The sequence below is a fragment of the Peromyscus leucopus genome, chromosome 20 (assembly GCF_004664715.2).
Source record: "Peromyscus leucopus breed LL Stock chromosome 20, UCI_PerLeu_2.1, whole genome shotgun sequence".
In the NCBI taxonomy this organism is placed as follows: Eukaryota; Metazoa; Chordata; class Mammalia; order Rodentia; family Cricetidae; genus Peromyscus; species Peromyscus leucopus.
In genome coordinates, this window is record NC_051080.1 from 9,863,218 (window position 1) to 9,890,662 (window position 27,445).

General features: G+C 42.3%; 1 protein-coding gene across 2 annotated transcripts in view; it reads left to right on the forward strand.

Annotated features, from left to right (window-relative positions):
• The window catches only part of Adamts20 (ADAM metallopeptidase with thrombospondin type 1 motif 20), a 134,226-nt gene that overhangs the window by 53,640 nt on the left and 53,141 nt on the right, over nt 1-27,445 (forward strand). For both annotated transcript variants that reach the window (XM_028869289.2, XM_037197414.1), the window contains exons 11-28: nt 863-967; nt 2,219-2,364; nt 3,468-3,649; nt 3,748-3,884; nt 6,079-6,196; nt 8,951-9,046; nt 12,095-12,261; nt 12,405-12,534; nt 17,398-17,524; nt 20,061-20,271; nt 20,426-20,590; nt 21,315-21,479; nt 22,445-22,564; nt 23,325-23,432; nt 24,168-24,332; nt 24,433-24,723; nt 25,592-25,753; nt 27,151-27,324. In XM_028869289.2, coding sequence (XP_028725122.1) covers nt 863-967; nt 2,219-2,364; nt 3,468-3,649; nt 3,748-3,884; nt 6,079-6,196; nt 8,951-9,046; nt 12,095-12,261; nt 12,405-12,534; nt 17,398-17,524; nt 20,061-20,271; nt 20,426-20,590; nt 21,315-21,479; nt 22,445-22,564; nt 23,325-23,432; nt 24,168-24,332; nt 24,433-24,723; nt 25,592-25,753; nt 27,151-27,324 — 2,769 coding nt within the window. The remainder of the gene's footprint in view (nt 1-862; nt 968-2,218; nt 2,365-3,467; nt 3,650-3,747; nt 3,885-6,078; nt 6,197-8,950; nt 9,047-12,094; nt 12,262-12,404; nt 12,535-17,397; nt 17,525-20,060; nt 20,272-20,425; nt 20,591-21,314; nt 21,480-22,444; nt 22,565-23,324; nt 23,433-24,167; nt 24,333-24,432; nt 24,724-25,591; nt 25,754-27,150; nt 27,325-27,445) is intronic.

Genomic DNA, 27,445 nt, shown 5'->3' on the forward strand with positions numbered 1-27,445 from the left:
CTTCTTCTTCTTCTTCTTCTTCTTCTTCTTCTTCTTCTTCTTCTTCTTCTTCTTCTTCTTCTTCTTCTTGTTTTTCAAGACAGGGTTTCTCTGTGTAGCTTTGGTGCCTTTCCTGGAACTCACTCTCTAGCCCAGGCTGGCCTTGAACTCACAGAGATCCACCTGCCTCTGCCTCCCGAGTGCTAGGATTAAAGGCATGTGCCACCACTGCCCAGCTATATAGTCACAAATCTTAACAAGCTTTAAACACCCATGATGAAATGGGGACCATTTACCTTCATCTGTCACTGTAATGGCTCTTCTGGGATGATTTGGACACTACGTCAACTTTTCATTTAACTTCAGAAAAAAAAAAAGAGGGATTGTCTTGGGCGCAGCTCCTAAGACTCTGGAGTTTTTCTTTCCTGTGAAAACTTTAGAACTATTTGTTCAGAAACTGTAAGTATGCACCGTACTTCACAGACTAGTAAGCATTGGTACACTTCACAGAATTCCCATGTGCTTCCCTCATACATTCTGCAATCGCAGTAGGTGGGGAACCTGTGAATAATGTTCAACAACAAAAAGCCTTCAGAAAAATGCCCTGTGAAGAAAGGAAGCTCATCCACACAACTGAGTATTTCTGCTTCGGGCTCATTGCTCTAACTATTGAATCCATTAGTAAAATTTCAGATTGCTTTCAAAGTCAAGGCCGCCCTCTTTCTACCTGAGACATCTGACTCGACCTTGACGTTTGCCCATTGTGTCTTAGCTTCTGCCATGAGCCAGGAGGCAGGCAGCTCAGGTGGGTGTGTGACAGGCAGACCTGCTCTGGATGCTGATGCCTGCTCGGGCTCGCCCGCCCCCTCTCGTTCCTCTGCAGAAACAGTGCCGGCGCCTGTGGTGTACCAGTGCGGAAGGCGTCCACAAGGGCTGTCGCACGCAGCACATGCCGCTGGCAGACGGGACGAGCTGTGGGCCTGGGATGGTAGGTTTTCTCAAAGGGTGAGTCTTGTATCCAGAGTGTCTGGAATGAACCTCTGCTCTGCATCGTCGCAGCATTTTCCATGATTTGTTGTCAACCGTTGCTCAGCTAGTTATTTTATTGCCGTGTTCGTTGGATATCGTATACTAGCGACAGAATTAAATGTCTAATTTTAACTTTGTTTCTACAACTAGTCGATGGGTCTTAAGTTATATATAGTTATATAAGTAACGGCATGGGCATACATATTGTGCTTATATTATTAAAATAAATATAGACCTCAGAATGCTGGTACGTCAGCAGGTTCCCCTAGTTACAGAGATGTTTCCATCGCATTTGTTTTCTTCCTTAAACTTTAATTGAATATAAGTGAATGTGTTAAATGGTTTCTTCAAATCTTTATTGGTTCTAAATATATTAAAATGCCGTTTACCCGCAAATGAAACATGTTGTAGTATAGTTGTAGTTTGGAGGGTGGCAGTGTGATAGTTCCAGCATGGTTCTTTCTCAGGATGGTTCTTTCTCTGGATTGCTTTTGTGGTCTTTAGTAGTTCCATTAGAATCCTTGGGTTGTTTTTCTCTAGCTCTGTAAAGAACGACATGTGAGTTTTGATGGAAGTTGCACTAAATATGTAGATTGTTTTTGGTAACCTCGCCATTTTTGTGACATGAATTCTGCCAGTCCAGTGGCATGGAAGGTCTTCCCATTGTCTAATGTCTTCCCGGACTTCCTTTTTCAAAATCCTCACGTTTTCATTGTAGAGATTTTCATCTCCTCAGTTAGATTCATTCATAGGTTTGGGGCGTTTTCTTTGTTTGGGCTTTTTTTTTTTTATTGTGTGTGTGTGTGTGTGTGTGTGTGTGTGTGTGTGTGTGTGTGATTATATGCAACAATTGTGATGACCACTGCGTTATGAGAAACACTGCTTTGGGAGCTAGTAAGAACGGGGCAGTTTCCATTCTAATCTTAAACATTCCTTCCTTCTCCAGTGGGAGTCTAAATTTCAAAAGCAAGACTTTCAAGTTGCATCCTTTTTGCAGCCCACCAACCTTAGGTGCCCAGCAGATAGGGACGGCTTATTCCAAGCTGGTAGTAAATGTCGCCTTACATCTGAGTTGATGTGTGCTTTACGTGGTTTGCAGACCTTCTCCCCTTCTCCTGTCCGTCTTTATGCTGCTGTGATGATTGCCGGGACGCCGTTTTAACTAGATGTACACAGGCCACCTCTCTTTGTGTGCTTATTGTGTTCCCAGCATTGCCACCGTGGGCTGTGCGTGACCAGAGACATGGAGACCCGCCCCGTGGATGGCGAATGGGGGCCCTGGGGACCCTACAGCTCTTGCTCAAGAACGTGTGGAGGTGGAATTAAAAGCACAACCAGGCTCTGTGATCGCCCCGAGTATGTCTTTTTACTCACTGTAAATTAAGATTGTCTCAAGGACCCGAAAGTAAGAGTCAGTTTCGTTCACTTCTCACGCCGGAGGTCAGTCTGCCAGTTTCAGAGATTCAGACTCATTCTGCAACACTTGAAACAATACTGCTTTGCACCTTTGTAGATTCAGACTTTTAAAAAGCAACAACAACAACAACAACGAAAAAAAACTAGATTAAAATTTATGATTTCAACCGAGACAGCTATTTTTCTTCATCCTCTTTGTTTTTGGCTTCAGGGTGACTTTAGTAAGCGTGAATGATGGTTCTGTAACGGCATCTGCATGTTACGGTGTTTCAAACGAAAGGCCCTGCATCCTTCCCCTGGTGCCTGGGCTGTGCTGCACAGCTCTGTCATTCAGTCACTAGCTTTTTATTGTTCTGTAATCTGATGTTTCCTCCTTTCCCTCCTCTGCTCCCATTGTGGATGCTTCCCTGTTTTAGCCGAGTAAGTGCCGAATCGTCTCTCTTCATCCAACTCCAAAGCATGCCGAGACCCCAGAAAGATTTTCACTATTCCTGTTTTACATATAATAATTCACAAGCCGGGTGACACTCCAATCAGTCATAGCAGGGAGCATTTTTAATGCACAGGAATACAACACACTCGGAACAAACCTTACCAGGTCATTTGGGGCTAGGTAAATTAGATGTCATTTTCACCCTGCAAACTTCTGGGGTTTATTTCCAAGAATAAATTGAAACAGTGACAGGCATGTATGTGCCCCACTCCAGCATGGCAACAATGGGTATGTTTCCCTCGTCACCCACGTCTTTCTTTATTGTCTGTGCCTCACTAGACATCGTGTTTTAACGTTAGAACAATGTTCCACCATTAGTTCCCGTTAATCTTGTCAGAGCTGCGACTCATTTCTGGTGTCTCAGGTCTACTTGAGAGGGGTTGCTATTTTCTATGGTTGATTTGCCAGAAAACTGTTTATATGGTACATATAATGTGAAAAGAGTGTCAGTGGCCCTTCTGGTCCTGGAAGAGAATGGGACAGTTGTAGGAACAGATAAGAACAGTAATGTTTTTACTGATGCACTTTAAAATGTAATGAATTTGACTAGGCCAAGAAACGGAGGAAGGTACTGTGTGGGCCGCAGGATGAAATTTCGATCATGTAACACTGATTCATGTCCAAAAGGCAAGCGAGACTTCCGGGAGGAGCAGTGCTCTGACTTTGATGGTAAACATTTCAACATCAACGGCCTCCCCCCTAACGTGAGGTGGCTTCCCAAGTACAGCGGAAGTAAGTACCGCTTCGGCTCCGATAGGAGAACCTGTTGCCGCACAGCACCGCGGGGGCTTCCCCGTTCTGCGTCCGAAACGTGATTCCTCTCCTTGCAGTTGCCGTAAAAGATCGCTGTAAACTCTATTGCCGGGTCGCTGGGACCACCAGCTTCTACCAGCTGAAGGACAGAGTGGCTGATGGTACACCCTGTGGGACTGAGACCAATGACCTCTGCGTTCAGGGCCTTTGTCGGGTGAGTAGACTGGGGTTTCTACTGGAGAACCATGCGTTCCTTTTCCTTCCGTGACCGATGGTGTCTGTTTCCTCACAGTCTGTTCTTATGAATGCCTTTAGAGTAGTCTTTGATAGCATGCTAGCTCTAGGACTAGGGTTAGCTTTGTTTGGAAGCAATTCTTTGTGGTGTCGTGGGATACAGCCTGTATCCGGTACTCAGGAGGCTAAGTCGGGCCATCCTGGTCTAGGTAGCTGGATCCTGCCTCAAAAATAGAGCAAAAATGGCTTAAATGTGTAAGGTGGCTGATTTTGTTTTGCCAATTGTATTTAGAATCGGCGTGAAGATGGGGCCACCTTCTTTAAAAGGTAGGAAAAAATGGACTCCAGGGTAGAAAAGTGTTTTTACTACTTCAGATGTGACCCCACATGGTGACATGTAACCCACATCTCCTCCCTCTCTCTAGTCCTGTGACTCTTATTTCCCCTGTTCAAACAGCAGTGATTAAGTACTTGCTCAATGTTAGATACTGTTCAGATCAAAGATACGATTTTAGAAACATGAGGTAGAAAGTGCTCAGGGCTGTAGTTGGGGACAGGACGATATTTGATGAGTACTTTTCATCTGAACTCCTTAGAGATTCAGATGTTATTTTGAAGTGGAAAAGCAGTGATATTTGCCTTGCACTTTACGATTTTTTTTTTAGAATGACCTTGATTAGAAGAAGGCAGGAGGCAGGCAGACCACTTAGCAGGCTTCTCAGTAAACATAAGAGGCTTTCACAGAAACACAGTGCTGCAGATGTTTGGTTATCTGGAGAATTCAGGTGAAGTCTGAGCGTTAAAATATCGAATGCTGTCTAAACAGTCAATGCACTGTGGTGAGGCCATTTCTTTGGTTGAAGGGGAGCTTAATATGGCCAATTTATCTCACTGTAGCCAAGTATTAGTAGCCTAGGTGATACTGGCCTGCACCCAAAGGCCTTAGGAGAGGCTCAAAGACACCTAACTTACATTTTGGAAATAGCTTAAATAGTATGAAAAGATTACTTTGTGGCCCCCCAAACTGTTTGCTGTGTTTAAACAAGCAACATAGCCAAATGAAACGAATCAAAGACGATCTGAACATCTAGATGTATTTGGTGTTCATAAAATATGTGAAAAAACCTTCATCACAGAAATATTTGCCTTATGTATCCAAAAAAGCATATGGCAGGGGGATCGGATGGTTCCACAGGTAAGGCGTTTGGTGCTTAGCCTAATGACTTGAGTTCTGCCCCTGGGGCCCACATGATGGAAGGAAAGAACCAACTCCCAAGGTTGTCCCACTGTCCCACCAATGTCAAAAACAATCCCGGTGGTGTATGACCTTTTCTCTTGAGGTCATTCAGTTTAGAGGTCTAGTCCATAAAACTAAAGGCAGAGAGTGTCTGTGGGAAAAGCAACTGCACTTTCCTCTGTAATGTCTAGGAAAACCCTTTTGTCCACACTTATGCTGATGATTAATCTGGGGGAAATTTGTTCAAGTGTTTATTTGAGACAAGCTTTATTTCCAGTGTTCTAAGGCCACAATGTCTTTTAGAAGAAGTACAACACCTTACCTGAGTATTCTAATGTGTTGCTTATCCTACCTAATGCATCTGTTTGAATTACCTTTCTTTAAAGGTTTTCTTTTTTTTTTAAATGTTATATGTGTATCAGTGTTTTACTTGCTTGTATGTATGTATGTATGTTTGTATGTATGTATGTATGTATACCACATGTATACGTTGATTGTGGAAGCCAGAGAAGGGTGTCAGATTCTCTGGAACTAGAGTTATAAATGGTTGTGGATGCCGGGTTTCGAACCCAGGTCCTCTGGAAGAGCACGAGTGCTCTTGCCTACTGAATCATCTCTCTAGCCCCAAATTGTGGTTTTCAAATGACTGTGGAACATAGGAATCGTTGTCTGTCCCAATGTAGATCTCAAGTTATTACCGGAAGATATTCATTCAGAAAATTCTGTAAACCCTCTGAAACACACTACTTTTCAGACCCCGTGAGCACAGTTCACAGATCGCTGCCCACTTGGTTTGGTAGACACTCAGAGAGGCTCCCGTCGCACCTGGAGCCCTGCTAATTGAAATAATCTTTTGAAGAGAACCTTTACACTCTAAAGTGCTGTGCCCATAATTAGTCACTTTGATGATAGGAATCATGATGATTGTGTTTTGAAGCAAGCTGGCTGTGATCACGTGTTGAACTCCAAGGCTAAGAGAGATAAATGCGGAGTGTGTGGTGGAGATGACTCTTCATGCCAGACCCTGGCAGGCGTCTTCAACAGTGCACATTACGGTAAGCTGAGTGTGCTTGCCTCCAATTTCCCCTTTGATCTGAGCAAGTGCTCTGGTGTATAATAGAGGCGCATCAGTAATGCTTTGTTATAGCCCGTGTACTCTGTGGCCTCAGTCTAGAATGACTGTCAATGAAAAATGTCCAGATGTAAAGAATAAGCCTTGAGCTAGGTATGCTGTTTGAATTAACGAATTCACTTGCCTAAAACAAACCTGAGTCTATGTTTTGTTGTCTGTGTATTTGAAATGAGGTCCAATGTATCCCAGACTGGCCTGGCACTTTCGCTCCCCAAACCTTGACTGTTCAAGTGTTGAGATGATAGGCACATACCATGCCCAGCTCATGCTGTGCTGGGGCCAAGCTCAGGGCTTCTTGATTATTTGGCAAGGTCTGTACCACCTGAGACCATCCTCAACCCTAAATCTGATTTTTAATGAAAAAGATCGGATGCCTTAATGAAAATTGAACAGTAAATCCAGTAGTATTTGACCATATCGGGTGAATAGTCTCCAAATTTTGGAGACCTTTTAATGATGTTCCTATAAGTTAGAATGTATATATTTATGACTCTTTCTGGGGAACTTGCTTTTAATTATTTTTAACATTTGAAAGTCTTCCCCCCCTCTTTCTCTCCTTTTTTTTGGGGGGGGGGCAAGAAGATGCCTGGTCTGTGTGTTGTGTTTGTTTTTAATTGTATTGAAAAGGTTGGCTGAGAGAAAAGGGTGAAATTTTTAACCTAAATGTTGGTTCTTAATTTTGATTTCCCAAGTAGCATGTGCAATGGAGTTCCAATGGATACTTGGCCATGATTTCAGTTTTATTTGAAATTGTTTTAAGATCACCTCAGACATTTTCAATTCTAAATTTCCTCAGAAAATATTCTCCTTTTTAATGATGATACAGGCAGACCTTTAAAACTTCCCATGTACAGTAAAAACTTATTTCTTACAGTGTTATTTTTCAACATTAAATTATGTACATATGGTTGAGCTCATGATGCTACTGGTAGTTATTACAATGAAAGGGTATAACTCAAGACTCAATTTTTATACTTTTATCTGTATGAGAAGCATAGAACATTTCATATTCTAATGTGCTGGAGATGGTCATGTGTGTTAACCAACATGCTCTTTTTCTCTTGGTTACTGATGATTTCATGTGAGCTATATACTTGGATCCCCTTCCCTAACCACTGACACACGCTTGTGATAGACGGCAGTGACTAAACAATATCTCACAGCACAAAGCGACATGTATCAAATTAGAACTTAATACTTAACCTGGTGAAGATTGTGTCACTAGTTCCCATACGGATGGGGGACCTTGTGCAGGTCATTTGCAGGGTGGATGTCTGCCCCCTGGTGGTTACCTTCATTCTGGCATCTTTTTGATGCATTAGACTTGCTTCATGCCGGTACTGGAGACAGGTGGAAGAAGTTGGTGAGAGTTCTCTGGGTTAAAATTAAGCTTGGAGATTATAAGCTGTAGGATACATAGAGTAGTCATCAAACTGCCACTTTATGTGTAAGTTGTGACACCTTAAAGAGGTAAGGCCGGCTGCTCCCAAAGCCTACAGGCGATCTGGCACCACCGTCTTTATGTAATCATGGGGCAGTATTTTCAAATTTAATGCATAAGAAAAATTACAACTCTTATTCATGCACTAAACTGAGGGAATTAATTTTTTAAAAGGCCGAGGGAAATCCTGGAGTAATGTCTCTGGAGCATATTTAATTCTGTGCTTTCCCCGAGGGGTTTAGCTAGCGATGTGAGTGATTTTAGGAATAGTGTCAGGAAAAGTTCTTTTTTATTCCTCATTTAATGTGCATTTTATACTGCATTTCCTCTCCAAACAGTGCCAGTATTGCAGGATTTGGTCCAATAAACTAGAGATATTACTTTCATTCCACTCCAATAAACTTTTTATTTTTCTGGTAACAGATGTAGGGAGACTTTAAAAAAGTAATGTAAAATTCGGGTGTAAATGTGGAGATTCTAGTTTGAGATATAAACTAAAAGCTTAAGAAAAATTAATTTTCTATTATTGTTTCTCAGTAGTAAAATTTGTTGCCTCTCAGTCTTCTTAAACTTAATATACTTCTTAAACTTAAAAAACTTCTTAAATATCATGTCAGTGACCAATTATATCGATAGCCCTAGGTTTGTGAATAGCATTTGAAATCCTGGATTTTAATTGCGAGGGCCCAGGGCAAACATTCTATTCGACATTCAGAATTTCAGAAGTAGTAAAAAATTAGGACATGTTGGGCTTTAAGAATCTCCAGTTGGGAGCTGAAGAGATGGCTCAGGGGCCCCTGCTGCTCTTGCAGAAGACCCGAGTTCAATTCTCAGCACCACATCAGGAGGCTCACATTGCCTCAGCTCCAGCTCCAGATATCTGAAACCCTCTTCTGGTCTGTGCAGGCACCCCCCCTCCAGAACATAGACACAAATATATACAATAATAGCCCCTCCCACTCAAACAGCACAAACATATATAGTAATAAAAAATAAATCACAAGAAGAGACTGAATCTTAAGGTCTGTGTATTTGGGTGGTCTTCATCTCAGTCTTGCTTAGTGTGTTAAGGTGTAGATCAGATAGGGAAAAAAAAAAACATTTAATCACGTTTTAAAAGCTAGAAAGAATTTGTAAGTGTGGCTATACTATTCCAATCTTGCAGCCACTTGGTGGTAATAGTTGATGGAACGTCTGCGATTTATGAAATTTCACATGTGCGAAACTATATTACAGGTTACAATGTCGTTGTTAAGATTCCTGCAGGGGCAACAAACATTGAAATTCTTCAGCACAGCTATTCTGGAAGACCGGAAGACGACAACTACCTTGGTAAACTTGTAGTAAGCAGCAGTGGATGTGTGGTTTGTGGGAAATTCCTCGGAGGTCTGTGGTTGATGTAGCTCTTTCTACACCTTCAGCAACACAAAATAAACCTTTTTAGAAGGAAAAGGGAAACAATGGGACAATTTTGGTTTTTATTTTCCATTATGGCATTGTAGGTAACCATATTTTGTATTCAATTAAAGTCTTATGTATATTCAGAACAAAATTCTCTTCTCTCTCATGCTCACTGTAGCACTCTTTGGCTTCCCTTAATTTTTTTTTTAATCATGTAGCGAAAGTACTTAAGTACAATTTTATTTAAAGTTCTACAAATAACTAGTTTTGTATTTTGAGATATTACCGAATATGGTCATTATGTATTTCTTGAGTAGAGACACATTTTTGTTGTCTTAAAAAAAAAAACTTTCAGATTTGGAGAATTTTGCTTATATAGAAATATAGAAAGGGTATTTACAAAGATTTTCTCCTCACAATGAGCCAATTTCTGAGTTATCTAATTCCTCAAACTGGTGATGTGCACCTGATAAGATGATTTATCTGCTTCAAATTAATTCAATTTATGTATTATCCTATGTAACTAATACAACTAGCAGTATGACTTTATTATGTACAGTTTATTTCGCAAGTATAGGTGGTATTATAGAGTCAAGTGTTTGGGGGTAACCCTTCAATATGTTCAGGATTTCTTCATTGTGAAAATTTGGACTTATACAGTAACAAACCAGCTGGACTTGTCTGCGCACGTGTATATGCTAAATTCTATGGAACTGTTCACCTAAGAAAGCTTAATTTCATGACATATCACTTCCAATGCAATGAATGCCAAACATTTCCCAAAGAGAATTGAATGCAAATGTTTTGCTTTTTTTGTATCTTATTGTATTTAGTTGATTTTAGTTTTCTCATAATTAAACATAGTGCCTTGGTATGCAGCCAGAGACATGTGCAGCTAAAATGTAGGTAAATAATTAACCTGGCCACATCTTCCTGGGAATGGTTCAGGGGTTCTTCCCAAGTTTAAAAGTTGTGACTGTTCTAACAAAGAAACTACTGTGTACACAGTTTCGTGGAAACTTGAGTGTAACTTATAATGAGAAAAATAAGCCCATGTGCCCCTGGAAGGTTTTTTGTTGTTGTTGTTTTTATTTTAAGTATTTGTTGTTTGAGAATTCATGTCACTAGAAGTCCCTTAAATAGGCCTGTGGACATTGTTGACATAGAGAAAGTTCATCTCCTTACACAGAGGAGTTTCTGTTCCACAGGACGAATGTCAAGCTTGATTTGTTCTTTAGTGTAACCTCTAAAGGTGATTCAGCTGGCGGCATCAGTGACCTGTGTGTTTTGGGTGAGCTTCCCAGGATGCCAACTGCATATTTTCTTCAAGTCTCACTTTTCAGGTCTCACTGACCTTTTAACACAAGTAAAAATCAAGAGCGATGCACTTCGTTAGTATAGGGCTTTATTATTTTAAAATACAGAGTGCTCCAGGATGCTGAGAATTAAATGTAAGTAGGCTAATCTTGTATGATTTACATGCCTCTATAAATACTTTCCAGATCTGATTGTGGCTAATTGCCTGTTAGCATAGAAAGTTTTAACTCTACTGTGTAGCTGAAGAGACTGAAGCAGAGGTTTGTGGGAGATCACATAGCAATCAATGATCAATGGGAGTGTCTTACCCTCTGCACTGCTGTGATACATGCAACTCTGTATTAAAACATAGCAACTTACTAATATGTACTCTAGTCCCGTTCCATACTTGTATGTGTGTATAGTACATGAATATCATGTGTGACAGGCATCTTAGTTACTTTTCCTGTTGCTGTGATAAATTTTCCTGTTGCTGTGATTAAAAAAAAAATACCCCCAGACAAAGGAAATTAAAGAGAAACAAGTTTGTGTTGGCTCATATTTCAACAGTATATTCCATCATGGAGAGAAGGTCCTGGCTACAGGAGCTCAAGGCAGCTGGTGACCTTCCAGCCACAGTCAGAAGGCAGAGAATGATGATTGCTTGTGCTCAGCTAGCATTCTCCTCTTTGTCAGACTGGATCCAAGCCCAGGGAATGGTACTGCTCAGTGTTAGGGAATTCTAGCCTTAGAAAGCCTAACCAAGATGACCCTTTTCAGGCATGGTTAGTGGTTTACCTAATCCAGACAGTCCCTCTCAGGAAGCTGGCCTTCTAGGTGATTCTAGATATGATCAAGTTGATAATATTAATGTTCACTGGGCTTACATCAATTCCTTACCGTAGGAAAGAGAATAAAAAGGGGTACGAACCAAAAGGAAGATAGGGATGTTATTTTTGAGCAGTCACATTCATCAATGGTGACTAAGAGCCTCTTTATGAACAGCTATGGACATTTGGGTGAGGAATGGGGTATACTGCTAACGTTTTAAGATAACGTTCGGATCTCAACTCAGTGGTCACACAGATGGCCCCGGTTAAACAGGCCACAAAACCCACCCAAAAGTCATGAATCAAGAGGAAAGGACTAGTAGGGAGGAGAGGAGAGGAGAGGGTTGGGAGGGAAGAGGCGGGGAAAGTAACCAGCATGCATTATATCCATGTATGAAATTGTCAAAGGGCTAACTAACCTCATTTAAAAATTTGGCCTTAAAAATGTAAGGCTTTACACATTTGTTCCAAATTAAGCATAAATGGAGTGCAGATGGGCCGTTCTTCGCTCTCCCTTGTTGGTGACTGATTGGTGGGTGCTCTATGTGCTGGCACTCTGGTTCCTCCTGCTTCTCCTCTTTCTGTGTGCCCTTCCTGTTTCGTGCCTCTGAGGCGGTTCTGGAATACAACAGGGTCGGGTGAATCTGTCTTAATATACTTGGCTGCTGTGTTGAAGTTTTCTTACTTGCAGATTAGAGACCACAGTACAGTGAAGTAGTTTATTTCCTGAGCATCGGCTTATATTTACTTTCTTTAGATTCGGAAAAGAGTTTGCATTTAAAAGCGAGGAAAGTTAGCTCCATCCTGTTTGCTGGTTTTATCGTTTCATGAGCTGCATTATGTTGTTTTACAGCGTTATCTGACACTCAAGGGAACTTTCTTCTGAATGGAAATTTTGTTGTAAGTATGGCAAAGAAAGAAATCAACATCCAGGGAGCTGTTTTAGAATACAGTGGCTCAAACAACTCGATTGAAAGAATTAATAGCACTGACCGGCTGGAAGCAGAGCTTGTTCTGCAGGTAATGGCCTGTAGGCAGCAGTGAAACCCAGCCGCAGTCGTAGTAGAGGACTAGTTAAATGCTTAACATCATTAGTTATAAAAAAATGTCTTAAGAGTGTATCTATTATAAATTAATTGTATGTTCCTCTGTATTTTATTGAGGTGTTATGTGTGGGTAATTTATACAACCCTGACGTGCACTATTCCTTCAACATCCCCATTGAGGAGAGGAGTAATCTGTTCTCCTGGGATCCATATGGGCCGTGGCAAGACTGTACCAAAATGTGCCAAGGTACCCTGGCCTTAAATAAGAGACCCAAGTTGATGCATGCTGGTGTTGTGTGGTTCCTCTGAAGTCTGACTGGCTAATGAGCCCTTCCGAACATGGAGCATACAGGCATGCCCAGTGCCCTGTTTGCCCCCCTTCATCTTGGTCTTTGTCTTCTTAACTATCCCATCAACTCTACTGTTCCCACCCTTCTTCACTCTTTCTCTCTCTCCTTCTGCTCTAGCTTTCTAGGGTAGTACCACCCCTCTCCACCTATAGTCATTCCCCTTCACATATATATATATTTTTAAATCTATCTGTCTTTTATTGTTGCAATGTCAGACAGTCATTTTATTTCCCTTTCTTGGGCATGAGAAAATACATGTGTACCGTGGTGTGCAAATTCGAAAGGGCCCGAGAGGAAGAGAGCAAAGCAGGAGGAGATATAGTGGGGGGGGGGGACATGGCAACAGTGGAGCCATGGTGTAGTCTGTGATCGTGGGTGGTCTGTGACAGAATGCTCCGTTCAGCTCTCTGCTCTCACCACTGCACCGGACAGACAAGAGAGACCAAGCTCAGAGCTTGAAAATAAAGGCTCTTTGCTTTTACATTTAAAAAACAAAACAAAACAAAACAAAAAACGCTATGTTCCATGCAGGCAACCTTTACTGAGGGACTATTTGGGCTCAGATTATTATTAAGAGCCAAATTTTGTATTCAAATATAGCCCACTCATATATAGAGATCTTCCTGTAAATGCGGTTGCCATGGCTATGCAAGGAGATTCCCCAGATGGGGTGGTGGAGGTCATAGTGTGGAAACTGAGGTATAAAGTTTATAGAGAATGGAGCATGAAGGGGAGCAGTGATTAGAGGGAGGAATCTCAGAACTATGCAGATGAGAAAAGGTGAGTGGCCAGAGGTGGTGGCCCTGGATGAGGAGGGCCATCTATCTCTTCATCTCACCTGACAGGTGAAAAGTAGCAGTGGTGTTCTCCAGGAAGAGACACCGCCTCTGTCCCTTGGCAGTGATGAAGAGCTGCTCAGGATGACGGCAGGACATGATGTCCTGTCACTGTGTGGGGCAGGCTCTCAGAATGGACACAGTAATAGATGGCATCAGTTCAACTGGGATAAATGGTAGAGTAGACACAGTGCACTGGCAATACTGGGTGTCTCAGGGTTTCTATTCTGTGATAACACATCCTGACCAAAAGCAACCTGGGAAGGAAAGGCACCGCCCGCAATGAGCTGGGGCCTTCCAGTCCACTCATTGATCAAGTGCATGTCCCACAGTCTTGTCCACAAGCCAGTCATATGAAGCATTTTCTCAGTTGAGGTTCCCTCTCTCAGACGACTCCAACTTGTGGTCGAGTCAACCAAAAATCTAGTCAATGCACTGGGGGAGTCCAAGGAGTCATGTTGACAAAGAGGCCTTGGGTGAACTCTGCAGAAGACAAGTCGAGTTTGAAGATGTGGGACCAGCTGTCCTGCATTGAATGTGTAAGCAGGTGTGTGGCTGTGGACATGGGATAACAAACGGAGCAACAGGTGAATGAAGAAAGATTCTAGAATGCAGTAGATTCCCCCAAGAAAAGAATGGCTTCTGAGAGGCTGTGAGTAGAAAAATGGGTTTGTTTATTTATTTATTTATTTAGCCATCAAATACTGTGATTAGAATCTCTGCTCTGTGTAACTCTGCAGCTTGTTACTTTTTTTCTGAGTTAATTATTACTCAAGATTTTAAAACAGCTGTGCATTTTGTTTTAGAATTTTCTTAGTTATTTTTCAGTGTTATTTTTTCTTTATTTTTGCAGTATTCCTCTTTGCTCTTGAGCTCATGAATTTGTGTCCTTTTAGGCTCATTTTGTAACTGTCCCCTTTAGGTTACCATTTCAATATTATCCTGGGAATTCTCTTGAATTTTTCTTTAATATCATGAGTCCTCTTTTATACTTACCTCCATCATTGTGGGAAATAGACCTCAGGATGCTATGGAGAAGGAAAGGTAACTTGGGGGCACTTGCCATCTCTAAAATATCACTATTCAATGATCACGTTTGCCCACTTCTTTAACTGGTGAGAATTCTGGACAGACAGTGTCTCTTTAGACTCATTAGGCCTGGCCCTGTGGCTTTTCTTCAGCTGGCCCTTCACTTCCCTGTGCTTATATGGGGCATTCTCCACTCTTGAAGTTTTATGGATCCTTTCCTCAGTCCCAATGATGTCAGAGAACGGGATGTGCTTCTTTGTCCCGCTGCATGGCTTGCCTACAGAAACCCAGCTGGGGAATCAGGGAAATGAAGGGAGGACAGACACAGACACATGTACTAAAACACTGGGTTGGGTGGAGCCCTCCTGTCTCTGATGGAGCAGCACCAACTCTGCAACTACTGGGAACCTCAGCCTGTTTCCTATGTACAGCATGAGCAGGAGGCGTGTCTCTGCAGGGGACTGTCTCAGGCTGTAAACATCTGGGTGGAAGAAAGCTTCAGTCTGTGCTTGTGTGCACTCTGTCAACATCTGCACATGGACCAGGGGGAAGGCTTTGCCAGTGTCCAGGGCTCTTGGGCATTGGTCCTTGACAACAGGACAGTACACATCCACTGGGGTCCTTTGATGTGCTCTTCTTTCTTGTCATTTTCCTGTGAATTATGTCAATCTTTTTGGAAATAGATTCTCGGATTTTTTTTTTTTAAGATTCCTCACCAGTCTTTTGCCTTTTTCACATCTGTATTGTTTGAAGGCAAAACCTCTTCAGTTAGAACCTTATGGTGTCTTGTCTTTGGCTTCCTTGTTTGGTAGCTCTAGGCATGCTTGTTTCCCGTTCATTTGTTTCCTTGGATCTCTTATATTTGAGGCTTCCTAAAATCTCTGTTAATACTTTTTCATATTTAAGAACTAAAAATCTCCTTCTGTATCACATGAGTCACTGGGAAAAGACCCTAAGGTCGGCTGATCTGTCTTTCTTGGGGAACAGTCCTCTAAGAGAGAAAATCTCTTGTCTTCCAATGGTCATGGTTGGATGAGGGGAACATGGAATGGTCCTGCATCCAGTGAGCATGGAGAGTGCAGTGGGCTGGGAGGTCCCCCATGTGAGACCGTCTTCCTTAATCAACCCATTTCCATCCTGTGGGTTCTCTCCTTTCTGTGCTGTGTCTTCGGGCTCTTTTCTCTCAAGCTGTGCTGTCCAGTTCGGCAGCCATGAACCGTATGTGACCAGTCTGCTTCAGTGTGCGCTATGTGTGAGCTACCCACTGGATTTTGAATATTAAAATGAAAGGAAGAAAGTAAAATATGTTTTAATAATTTTTATATTACTATGTTCAAATAATCAAATTTTATACACTTCGGGGTAAATATAAGTATCGTTAATTTTGCTAGTATTATTTTATGTTTCCCTGTATTTAGAGGAAGTAGAAAGTGACATTTGTGGCTCACAGTCTGCACTGGTGACTGGAGGAAGAGTACTTTAACTGTCATCCAAATATGATTTTTAATCCACTCTTTGTTTCTCATGCCCACCCCTCATCCATTCACAAGGTTGAATTCATCCTCCTTGGCTCAGAGAATTGCTTTATCATTCACTTTTCGTCTCCACAATTTCCCCTTCTCTTCTGTTTCATTTCCTTTATTTTCTTTTGCTCCTTTACATATATGCTTCTAAAAAACAACTTATATTTATTTCAAAAGGGGCTTAGAATAGATCTGAGATAAACACATGTTCATGTTTAGTTAACTGGGAGTTCAAAGTTGAGTGTTCACAAAACAGAAATTTGATCATGTCACAGACTGCTTCGACTCCCGAAGAGGATGTGGATTCAGGGAGCCCTGAACCTGAGGGATAGTTTGCTTTGACTGCCTGTGTTGTAGACAAACAGCCACCCTGTCTCCATGGGGTGAGCCGAGGCCATTGTTGATCAGACTGTACTTTGGGTTTCACTGACACGTCCTGCTCTGTATAACTAAGATCTCCATCCATGCCATGAAAACAAAACCAGATCTTACTTTTCGAGTAGCTTCAGTCCTAGCAAACAGTGGAAGTACAGAAGAGCTGACTATTCCTGTCTCCCCACCCCATCCCCCCTTCCCCCCACTTCTCTGCTGTGTGTTTGTGTCTATTGACATGTGTGTACAGATGACCAGCTGGTCCTGATTCCCAATGACCAGCTGATGCCTGTAGTTTGCACTAGAGTTCATTCTTCATACTGTGAATTCTGTGGATTTCGGCAAATAAATGGTGATGTGTTTCCACATTTCACTATCACACAGAGGAATTTCATAGTCCTTACCCATCCCCATGCCTCATCTGTCCTGTTCCCCCAAACCCGTGAAACTACTGATCTTTGTGTTGCTTGTAATTAACTTTTTCGTTCATGATGCCAGTCTGAAAGGTCAGCCCTGTGTGGACAGTGCTATTCCGAAGGTGGAGGGACAGAACAAGAGCTTGTTGGAACTGTCATAAGCCATATCCCCTCTAGTCAGTTCACATATGTGTCATGCCACCTGACATGGAAGTTGTCATAAAGCTGTAGCAGTACATATGAGGAAGTGATCCATGGGGCAATGATTTAGTGATAACATCCATGCTGGCTCCAGCCCTACCTTCCAATCTCGTTGTTGCAGAGCTACCCCTTACCTGGTCCTTCTTCCTTCTGGCCTCCTCTCTTAGCAAAGTCCTCCACAGTCATTGAGGATTCAGCTTATAAAAAGAAACTCCTAACAAGATTGGTGTCCTAATGACCTGTGAATAATTGCAAAAATTTCTGCTCTCCTACATGGATCATTTAGGATAATTACTATAATTATGGAACACGTAACTTGTATAAGTTTTTATTTAGTTTTTAATTTTCATTTAATTTTAAATTTTCATTTCACTCTGGCTAAGGTCTTCATAGAAGAAAAATCGTCTGCATACGTCAGAGTGACCATGCAGTTGTATCCGATCAGAGTTGTGGCCACTTACCACTGCCATTGTTTGTGACGGAAAAGTGCAACACAGACTGTGAGCTCAGGTAAAAGAGAAGTCACATGTGATGTAACCGATGTGTAGTGATGGTGAACTGATCATTAGATAAGACTTTCAGTGCCTCACATGGGGCGAGCAGGCCGTTAATATCTGACCTCTGCCCTGTCGTTTAGAACACTTCAGGCTCACTAATTCATACTCCTGCTCAGTAATTCATTTGACTTTTGAATCAGTCGTATTAGCTAAATACCCATGTATAGGCCTCACATTGTGTGTACAATATGGAAGCAATTTAGTCTGTGACGTAAATCCAGATAAACTCTAATCTGGAAATCCATGGTTTAAAGATGTGAAATATTAGGTCCATATAGTATGAGTCTGTAATTTCCACTGAAATTAGAACTCAATAAATAATATTTAAGAATGAAAAAAATATAGATTGAGTTCCCTAATACATTAGAATTGTAGTACTATATTAATACTCCTAAGGGAAGTGCAAGCAAGTTGGTACTTCTACCCCAAATTCTCAGTTTCTTAGGTGTTTGTGGGTGAGTGTATATGCATATGTGGGTGATTGGTTAACAGACTGATATAAGCTAAAAACAACTCAAAAACCTCATCTTCCAATTAAATCCATATTGTGGCAATAGTATTTAATATTCAGAGACAGCCAAACCTTTTCTTCACTCATGAAGGATGGGGATTTGAAAATACTGTTGTGTTGTATGAAGGCACATGGGAAAAGGCCAGTAGAAATGGTTACTGAGGCTGCGTGAAGCACAGTGGGGTCTTGTAGAGAAATGAGGTCTCAACCTCATGCTTCATTATCCTGGTGCACACATATTGCTTGAGAGGTTGCTAGGCTACAACTGGGATAATTTGGCTAAAGTTGCCATTTTTACCTAACGAAAAATGTTTGTTCACAAATATTTCTAAATAGAGAATACAGGGATTAACTAGAGGTTGTGATATGCACCACAAGAAAACTATCTTTCCAGCTTTCAGAGACTGTATCTTAACTGCTATGGTAAGATTCCCAGACCTCCCTTGTTCATATACCAGGGTTTGACCTAGGGTTTGCACTCAGAGTCAGTGTATCCCGTGGAGTCTTACGTCTACCATGAGTGCCAGCCTTGGTCAAAGCCAGATGCTTACAAGGAAACTTGAAGTTCTAGGACACACCTCCAAAGATGCCACCTACTGTTAGAGTGAGACCCAAACACATAGTTATATATATACTTTTAAATATAATATATATATATATATATATATATATATATATATATATATATATTAGAGCAAATAAGATTTCATTTAGATGATGGTAAGATATTTCTCTCTCTCTCTCTCTCTCTCTCTCTCTCTCTCTCTCTCACACACACACACACACACACACACACACACACACACACACACACATGTAAACCATTGGAACCCAGTCTCTGAGCCTCATTTTGCAAAAGGAGAACTTTTATTTTTTCTTTCATAAAACAAATTTTAATTCATTGGACCTGATATACTTGTTTTCCTAAACTCCTATATTTTTCAAAAAGCTGCTTATAAACCCTAAACTGATTTTATCATCTTTCTGTGCAATCTCTTTATCAGTATAGAGAGAAAAGCAATCCATAAGCAGATTGCAACTGAAAACACACCCTGAGGTCAACATTTCTGCGCTGAGTCAGTACTGACTATTTACCTCATTTTGTTTTCCGAGCCCTGGAAAGACAGCCAGCTACACTGAACCCCACTGAGGAAGTCCGACCACTTAGGGCTGAGCTGCCCTGCTAGAGATCAGCAAACATACACTTTGACACACTTTTTCCCATTATATTGATTCAGACCAGACAGCATCTTCATTGATCCAGGGACTCCCAGATCCTATGGAGCTCCGCTGAACCACACTTTGTAACAACAGACTTGGGTCAAAGCAAACAAAACCAACAAGTAAAAAGAAGAAGAAGAAAAAAAAACTTTTTGAGACACTGTCTCACTATGTAGCCCAGGCTGTCCCGGAACTTACAAACTTCCTGTCTTGGCCTCCCAGATGCAAAGCAAGTCTCCCTGTTACAAAAATGATTATAAACCATGATTATCTGCAGTATTGAACATGACAACTCAGCGTGGACATTGAGTTCAGTATGATTTTATTTAAAAGTTTGCAAAGCTGAAGGAGAGATCTGAGTTTTTGTTCAAAGAAAGCAATTTTCACAGCTTCTATCCTGGCGTTAGCTTTGTGTTGAGTAATAACAGGAAGGGAAGTTTCTGTTCAAGGTCCTCACTTCAGCACGCTAAGCCAGGCTCTTGGCATCCTGTGGCAAGGTCACTCGGCCCCTGGTCTGAGGTTCATGCCGGCCCTCCGGCAGTGGGAGGCCGGCCCTCCTTCAGACCGTACGACAAAAGGTGCAATACGAGAACTTTTCATCCCTAGTGCAATGATTTATCAAACAATTCCTAATGGATTATCCATCCACTCTTAAAAGTTTAAAAAAAAAATCCGAATTATGCCCAAACCCCCGAATCTCCTTTTAAATCAATATTCATAAGCACTGCTCCTAAATATGGTAACACCTTCTCTCTAGGTGGCACATCACTGGCAAAAGTGAATGCTCATCCCAGTGTGGCCAGGGATACAGGACCCTCGACGTTCACTGCATGAAGTATTCCATTCACAAGGGACAGACTGTTCCGGTGGAAGACCACTACTGTGGTGACCAGCTCAAACCTCCTACCCGGGAGCCATGCCATGGCAGCTGTGTTTTAACAAGGTGGCATTATTCAGAGTGGTCCCAGGTAAAGTAAAAATTGTCCCTTGAGAAGAAAAAAAAAATGCCTCTCTTTTCACCAGTTAAATGTTTCTATTTCTCTAAAAATATGTGTTTGTTGAAATTTTGATTTCCACCCCCCCTATTTCTAAAGTCACTGATTTTGTTGTGCTTTTAACTAGTGTTCTAGGAGTTGTGGAGGAGGGGAGAAGACGCGAGACTCCTACTGTGTAAATGGCTTTGGCCACCGCCTTGATGAGCGAGAGTGCCAGGAGCTTCCTCGGCTGATGCTTGGGAATTGCAATGAGTTTCCTTGTCCCAGCTGGGCTACTAGTGAGTGGAGTGAGGTAACACTAAACACGTGGCTTAGAAAAACTGCTGTAATGTCATGCTTGGGAAACTTACAGTCCAAGGCTATGAAATTCAAATGTGTTTATCATAAAAGCAGTTAAAAAAAAAAGTAAAGCTGTCTAGTTCTTGTAATATTTATAATGACCAGGCCAGCGGGAACATTTACTGATATTTAGTCTATAGCCACCTTCATAAACAGCCGTAGTGCCAAAGCACTATGGGGCACACACTTCTTCAAAGGTTAGCTTTGGATCTTTGTTTCTAGAACCAATGGCTATTTTAATGGGACCTTGATACATTTATCTAATTATTCTTTATCAATGAAAAAGATCAAGAGTCAAATATTTGGGTAAGAACCTGAATAATTGGAGAAGTGGCAGAGAAGAAATCAGAGACTTCCTATCTCTTCCGCTCCTACATCCAAAAGGGCTGAGATCCTCTCTAAGCCCCGCCTTACTACTTCCTGTCTCTATCTGTCCTCAGTCCTCCAAAACCTCTATGGTTAATTTTGGTCAGTTAGTGACTGGCTTTGCCCTCTGATTCAAAGCAAGCTTTATTGTCAGAATGCGATCAAAATATCACACAATGGGACCTGAGCGGCAGATGTTAGGGGCAGCTGGTTTTAACCGGTGAATGACTCCAGAGGAGTGTGTGTGTGTGTGGGGGGACACATTCCAGATCTCTGTGTCCCTTTGTGATGCATCTGTGTTAACTTCCCAGTGTCCGGCCACATGCGGAACCGGAATGAGGCAGCGGCAGGTTTGGTGTCAGCTGAGGGAGGATCCCATGAGCGACGGCTTCTGTAACGCCAGTACCAAGCCCCCGTCCCTGAGGCCCTGTGAGCTCCCTGCGTGCGCCTCTTGGCACGTAGGCCCGTGGGGTTCTGTGAGTATATGGTGGGGCTTCGCTGCTTTGACCCATCTGCCTAGAGAACGGCAGGAGAGTTGTGCGATAGTCCACTCTCTCCTCGGGAGATTCACTGAAATCGGTATCACTAGGAATACATCTTAGGGGCTGGCGCTGTGGCTCAATGATGGGTGAAGGCACTTTGCCCAAGCCTGGTAGTCTGAGTGTGATCCCTGGGACTCTCATAAAGGTGGAAAGGGAAAACAGAGTCCACAAAGTTGTCTGACGTCCACGTGTGTGATGGCATATGTATGCGTACACACACACACACACACACACACACACACACACACACACACTAATAACTGAAAAATGCTTTCTCAAATATAGTCCTTTACCGGTAGGATTTTGTCATTGATGATAGCTTTGCTGTGCTTCATATTTCAGCTTTGTTTTTGGGTTGAATTTAGCCCAAATGCTGAAAACGTTTGCTTTTTTATCAACTTCAAGAGTGCATGAATATGTCTAGTATCAGTGCTTACATTGCTCTTAATGTGTTTAGTCTTGCGGGGAGGCCCTGGGGCGAATGATGGTCAGGCCAGGGGAAGGCCAGTGGAGGCTGTCAAGGCTGTTGGAAGGCTCCCCTCACTTCTTCCCTGAATACACACTTCCTTATAGACAGGGAACTTCACTTAACGTATTAGATGACATCAGGCAGGTGGCTGTTACCCAAATTGTGTTGTCTCCACAATTAGCATAGCGCGTCTCTATCAACATCTTAGCGTGACGGCCTTAAAACTACATAGTGCATTTTGTTAACTGCGGTGTTTAGGTGACGTCACGCCAATTCAGGTTACCGATTACAGGTCTCAAATCTGAAACGGGTCGTCAAAACGGCTACTGGAAGTACCTGGGGAACCATAGATGACTTTGATGTTGACTGAGAGAGAGGGGGTTTCTGTAACTCTTGGAAACTGCCTTTGGTACCTGTGGTTTCCTTTCAGTGCACAGCCACCTGTGGACGCGGGTATCAGATGCGCGCTGTGAAGTGTGTCAGTGAACAGTTTGGCACGCTGCTAGATGACAGAGAATGCCAGGAAGCCAGCCGGCCAAGTGACAGCCAGGTAAAGGAGGTCTCTTCATGGATCAGAAGCAGAAATACTCATGAAATGGGAGGGTTATTGATAAGCAATATACATAATGTATATACATATACATACACACACATGTATATATACACACATGTATATATATTCTCCTTCTCTTCTACACCCTAAAATGCTTTGCTTCAATACAGAACGTTTGGGCGCTCTGTGTTTCTCGTCAGCGCCGCTCTATCTTCTTGAACTTGTATATCCCCACTCTTCCATGGTGTCTGTGAGTGTGAATCCCATGACCCTGGGAAAGTGTTCTTTTCATTGTACAGCCCTGCATTCCTTCAGAACGGTCCACATTAGGACTGTTTTGAAGGGCTTTGTCAGATAAGATGGAGACAGAAACATTGGGATGCAGCCTTCCTACTCAGTACTAGCACTTCCTTCCTACCCAGTACTAGTACTCACTTCCTTCCTACCCAGTACTAGCACTCACTTCCTTCCTACCCAGTACTAGCACTCTCTTCCTTCCTACCAAGTACTAGCACTCACTTCCTTCCTACCCAGTACTAGCACTCACTTCCTTCTTACCCAGCACTAGTGCTTCCTACCCAGTACTAGCTCTTGCCAGCAGTCTGAGTCTCTGAAAGTGACTCAGGTCATCCATTTACATTTTAGCACACAGTATTGTTGGAGTCTGCATGTGAAAAAGGAAACCCAGTACAGGATTTCATACAAGTCCGTGTGAGTAGTTAAATGTCAGTCAACAAGGTTTATTTCTCTGAAACAGGAATGTGTCGTTGCACCCTGCCTGGTCGTTCCAAAAGTTGGGGCGTCCTCCTTACCAGCCGTCCCCCTGGGAAGGGCTGCACAGTGGCGCCATGGATCTTGGACCCCAGTAAGTGAGCCAGCATTTTTGCTGTGGAGGCTTCACACATGTACAAGAGTTGCTCAGTTTTGCCAGCTTTAATGGGTGCATTCATTCTCGGGTATTGGATGGTAGGGGAGATTTAGAATTAGGATTTAGAATTAGGTGGTGGAATGACAAAATCATGGCTGTCCTTTAATGAGCCTGTGTCCCTGTGCAAGGAAGTCACCCTTCAGCATGGGCTTTCTAGTCTGTAAAGGTAAGATCTATGGCCCAGACAGCTGTGAGAAGTGGATATGGTATTAGGTATTTATCAGCTTCTGTCTCAACTGCAGACATTTTCATGCTGTTTTGTTTTTTAACTGAAAGCCACAATGCGTCCGCCATTTCAGTTTGCTTTAATCCCAGATTTTAAATGATAAGATCAGATGCCTTCTATTGCAAAGTCTTTCAAGGTTATTTTTAATGAGATCTAACGATGTTTTTACACAAAACGTTTCAGTACCATTAATTTTGGCATGTGGTTATTAAATATTATTTTAAATATTATGGTCATTCATATTATTAGGCCTGACTTAGGAAGCTCATTATCTAAAGTGGAAAGTTTTACTGCCTTATGTTTATCGCACGCAGAAATTATGCCGTGAGATATTACTTCCTTTTTATGCTCTCTCTGCAAAGTTGGTATTTTGAGACAGAGCAGCCACAGGTAACAAGGGTGGAGGGGTACTGAGCCCATCTCTCTCTGTCATTTGGCTTTCTAAGTGCTCTGTGTCCTGTGGAAGAGGCAGTCAGGCCCGTTATGTGAGCTGCCGAGATGCTCACGATGGAGTGGCCGATGAGTCGCATTGTGCCCACTTGCCCAGGCCTGCGGAAGTCTCTCTCTGCTTCAGCCCTTGTGGAGAATGGCAGGCAGGGGATTGGTCACCGGTAAGTACGCTTATAAGAAGGCAGGCACCGAAAATTTAAATAGAATGTTTGCTATTAATGCAGTCTATTACCTTGTAATGCCTGCTGACTTTCTAATCAGTGTTCAGCTTCCTGTGGACACGGGAAAACCACTCGACGCATTTTATGCATGAACTACCACCAGCCGGTTGACGAGAGTTACTGTGACCCTGGAGTTCGTCCTGAGATTGAACAAGAATGTAGCCTGGCAGCCTGCCCACCCTCATACAGCCACTTTCCCAGCTCCTCTGAGCAGCCAAGCCATTTTCCAGGCAGAAATGTTCCCTTAACTCACAAACCAGAAGAGAGTCCAAATCAGGGGGTCCACCCGTCAATCAGAGGAAACCAGTGGAGAACAGGCCCTTGGGGAGCAGTAAGCTGTCTTTATTGAGTTATACTAATTTTGTAACTGAATCGTATTACAGTCCTTTCCCAGATATGTGTGTAATGACATCAAATGTTTTTTAATGTGAACGTTATCTGAAAGATCAGTAGCTCAGCTCTTCAAAGGCTGAAAGCATTTCGATGCAGATTACAAGCCCCCGGGGTAATCACTAACCACAGTGATTACTGGGGAACATATTTGAAAGCCCCTTGATCAGAGTCCATATCATACAAAAGAGGGCAAAGCCTGGAATAGGTAAGACGGGATGTCTGGGAGAAAGCAGCAAAGGCTTGCTGAAGCGTCATTGAAGGAGGCTGGTGGGAGACCTGAGACCGCGGGGGTCGGGGGTCATGAGTGCTCTCGTTAGGAGAGGTCAAGGGGTGGACAGTGGGGTCATTGGCGAGTGACAACATGGGGTGGCTGTTTTAAAAAGCCCTCCTAGTGAGACGGTGAGACTTTAATTTCTTTTTACTTAGCATCTATTTTGAGAGTGAAGGGCCACTTTCTAAGGCAAGTTGGAAAGACTTCCTTTTCATCAACAATTTATCTTATTTTTCTTTTAAGATAGGGTCTCACTATGTAGACCAGGATGGCCTGGAACTTACAGAGATCAGCCTGCCCCCTCTGCCTCTGCCTCCTGAGTGCTGGGGATTAAACTCATGTGCTACCAATGCCAAGCTTTCATCAAAAAAAAAAAAAAAAAAAAAAAAAAAATTCTAACGATGCCCTTGGTAAAAAGTCAAGTGTTTTTGACAGATTTCCGTGCTTAAAATTGTGGCTCCCTGTGGGAGATTTGACTTTTGACCTTGCTTTGGTGTTGAGCATGCAGTGTGTATTTCTGTTCTGTCTCTGTCAGTGCTCCCGAAGTTGTGCAGGAGGTGTTCAGCGCCGGGCTGTAGTCTGCCAAGATGAAGATGGGCACAGTGCTTCTTACTGTGATGTGGCCTCCAAGCCCCCAGAATCAAATCACTGTGGCTCGGGACCCTGTCCACACTGGAATTTTGGGGACTGGGGAGAAGTAAGTCATGCTGTCCTCCAATGTCATCTCGGAATGACTTGAAAGCAACCTGCTTCCTGCGCTGGGCACTGTGGGATCATCTGATCTCACTATTTTTTTTTTTTTTTTTTTGTGGAAACAGATTTCTAAAAGTTCTTTTGCAAGAAGTACTCTGGTTCCGAGAGAACCTTCCTGAGAGAGTGTGCACCATGTTATTTGACAAAACCTGACGTGCAGCCAATAGGTGTCTGCGCTACCACTGTCTTTCAAAAAGTGGACATAAAGCCACTTACACTTCTTAGAAAATTAGATGGACATAGGTACAGGAAACCAGGTTGACATTTGCTCATGCTTTATTCTATTGTATGCCATTCGTTTGGCAAATCTCCTTTAAACCAAATAGTTGTAAATTATTAGGCACTTCTTTATGCCCAAGCACTCTTAGGCACCACAAATGTGAAGGTTACTTCAGAAATGGTAGCTCTTGTAATAATAGTAACCCCCCCCCCATGTTTTAGATGGAAAGAGAAAGAAAATGTTATTTAATGCTTTTGTGTAGGCAGATTTTTCTGTCCTACCAGCCAGCTCCCAAATAACCACACAGAGACTTCTTATTAATTATAGAAGTCCAGCTGATAGCTTAGGCTTGTTTCTTAACTAGCTCTTATAACTTAAATGAACCCATTTCTATTTATTTACTTTCTGCCTCGTGGCTTCATTATCTTTAGTCTGTACTGCTCATGCTGCTTCCCTGATTCCTCCATGCCTGGCTGGTGACTCTGCCTTCTTCTTCCCAGCATTCTCTCCATCCTGAAAACCCTGCCTAGCTATTGGCCATTTAGCTTTTTATTAAACCAATACAGTGACATATCTTCACACAGTGTAAAGGAATATGCCACATTCTTTTGGATGGATAAATTACTCAATTAGTTTTTTTTTTCTTTTTCAGAATGAAGAGAATAATTTTTCTTCATAGGGAATCTGAAAAATTATCCTTTAAAGGGATACTTTAGCTGGCAACTAAATATATCAAGTTCCTTTTAAAAATATACTTTAAACTCTAGCATGGCAGATAATATTTAAATGTTGAATAAATAAATATAATCTTCTTAGAATTTAGGACTGCATCTCAGTTGCCAGAGTACTTACCTAGTGTGCATGAAACTGTGACTATGACCCCCAGGACCACATAAACTGAGTGTGCTGTGCACCTGTATATAGCGATAAATCCAAGGGAGTCTACAGGTACCCACTACACCCTATAAGTGGGGGCAGGAGGGTCAGAAGTTCAAGGTCAACATAGGGCATTCCAGTCAGCCTGGATTACATGAGACCTTACCTCAGGAGAAGAAGATGGAAGAAGTATAATATTCTCTTTGCAGTGAAATGGGTATAAACTTTCCTGTTCTTATTTTCAGTGCACACAAACATGTGGTGGAGGAGTAAAGTCGAGATTTGTGATATGCCAGTTTCCCGATGGCCAAGTGGCCCAAGAGTACAACTGTGAACAGCCCAAGCCACCTAGCATGATGCAGTGTCACGTGCATGCGTGCCCTGATGATGTCTCCTGGTATCGGGGATCATGGAAATCGGTACGATAGTCACCGTAGTCTTCTTACCATGTCCCTTTTACGTGAATTTCCTCTTTGTAAGTGGGAAAATTCACATGCCATCTCTCATATCTGATTACTGCTTCTAACAGTGGACCATCAA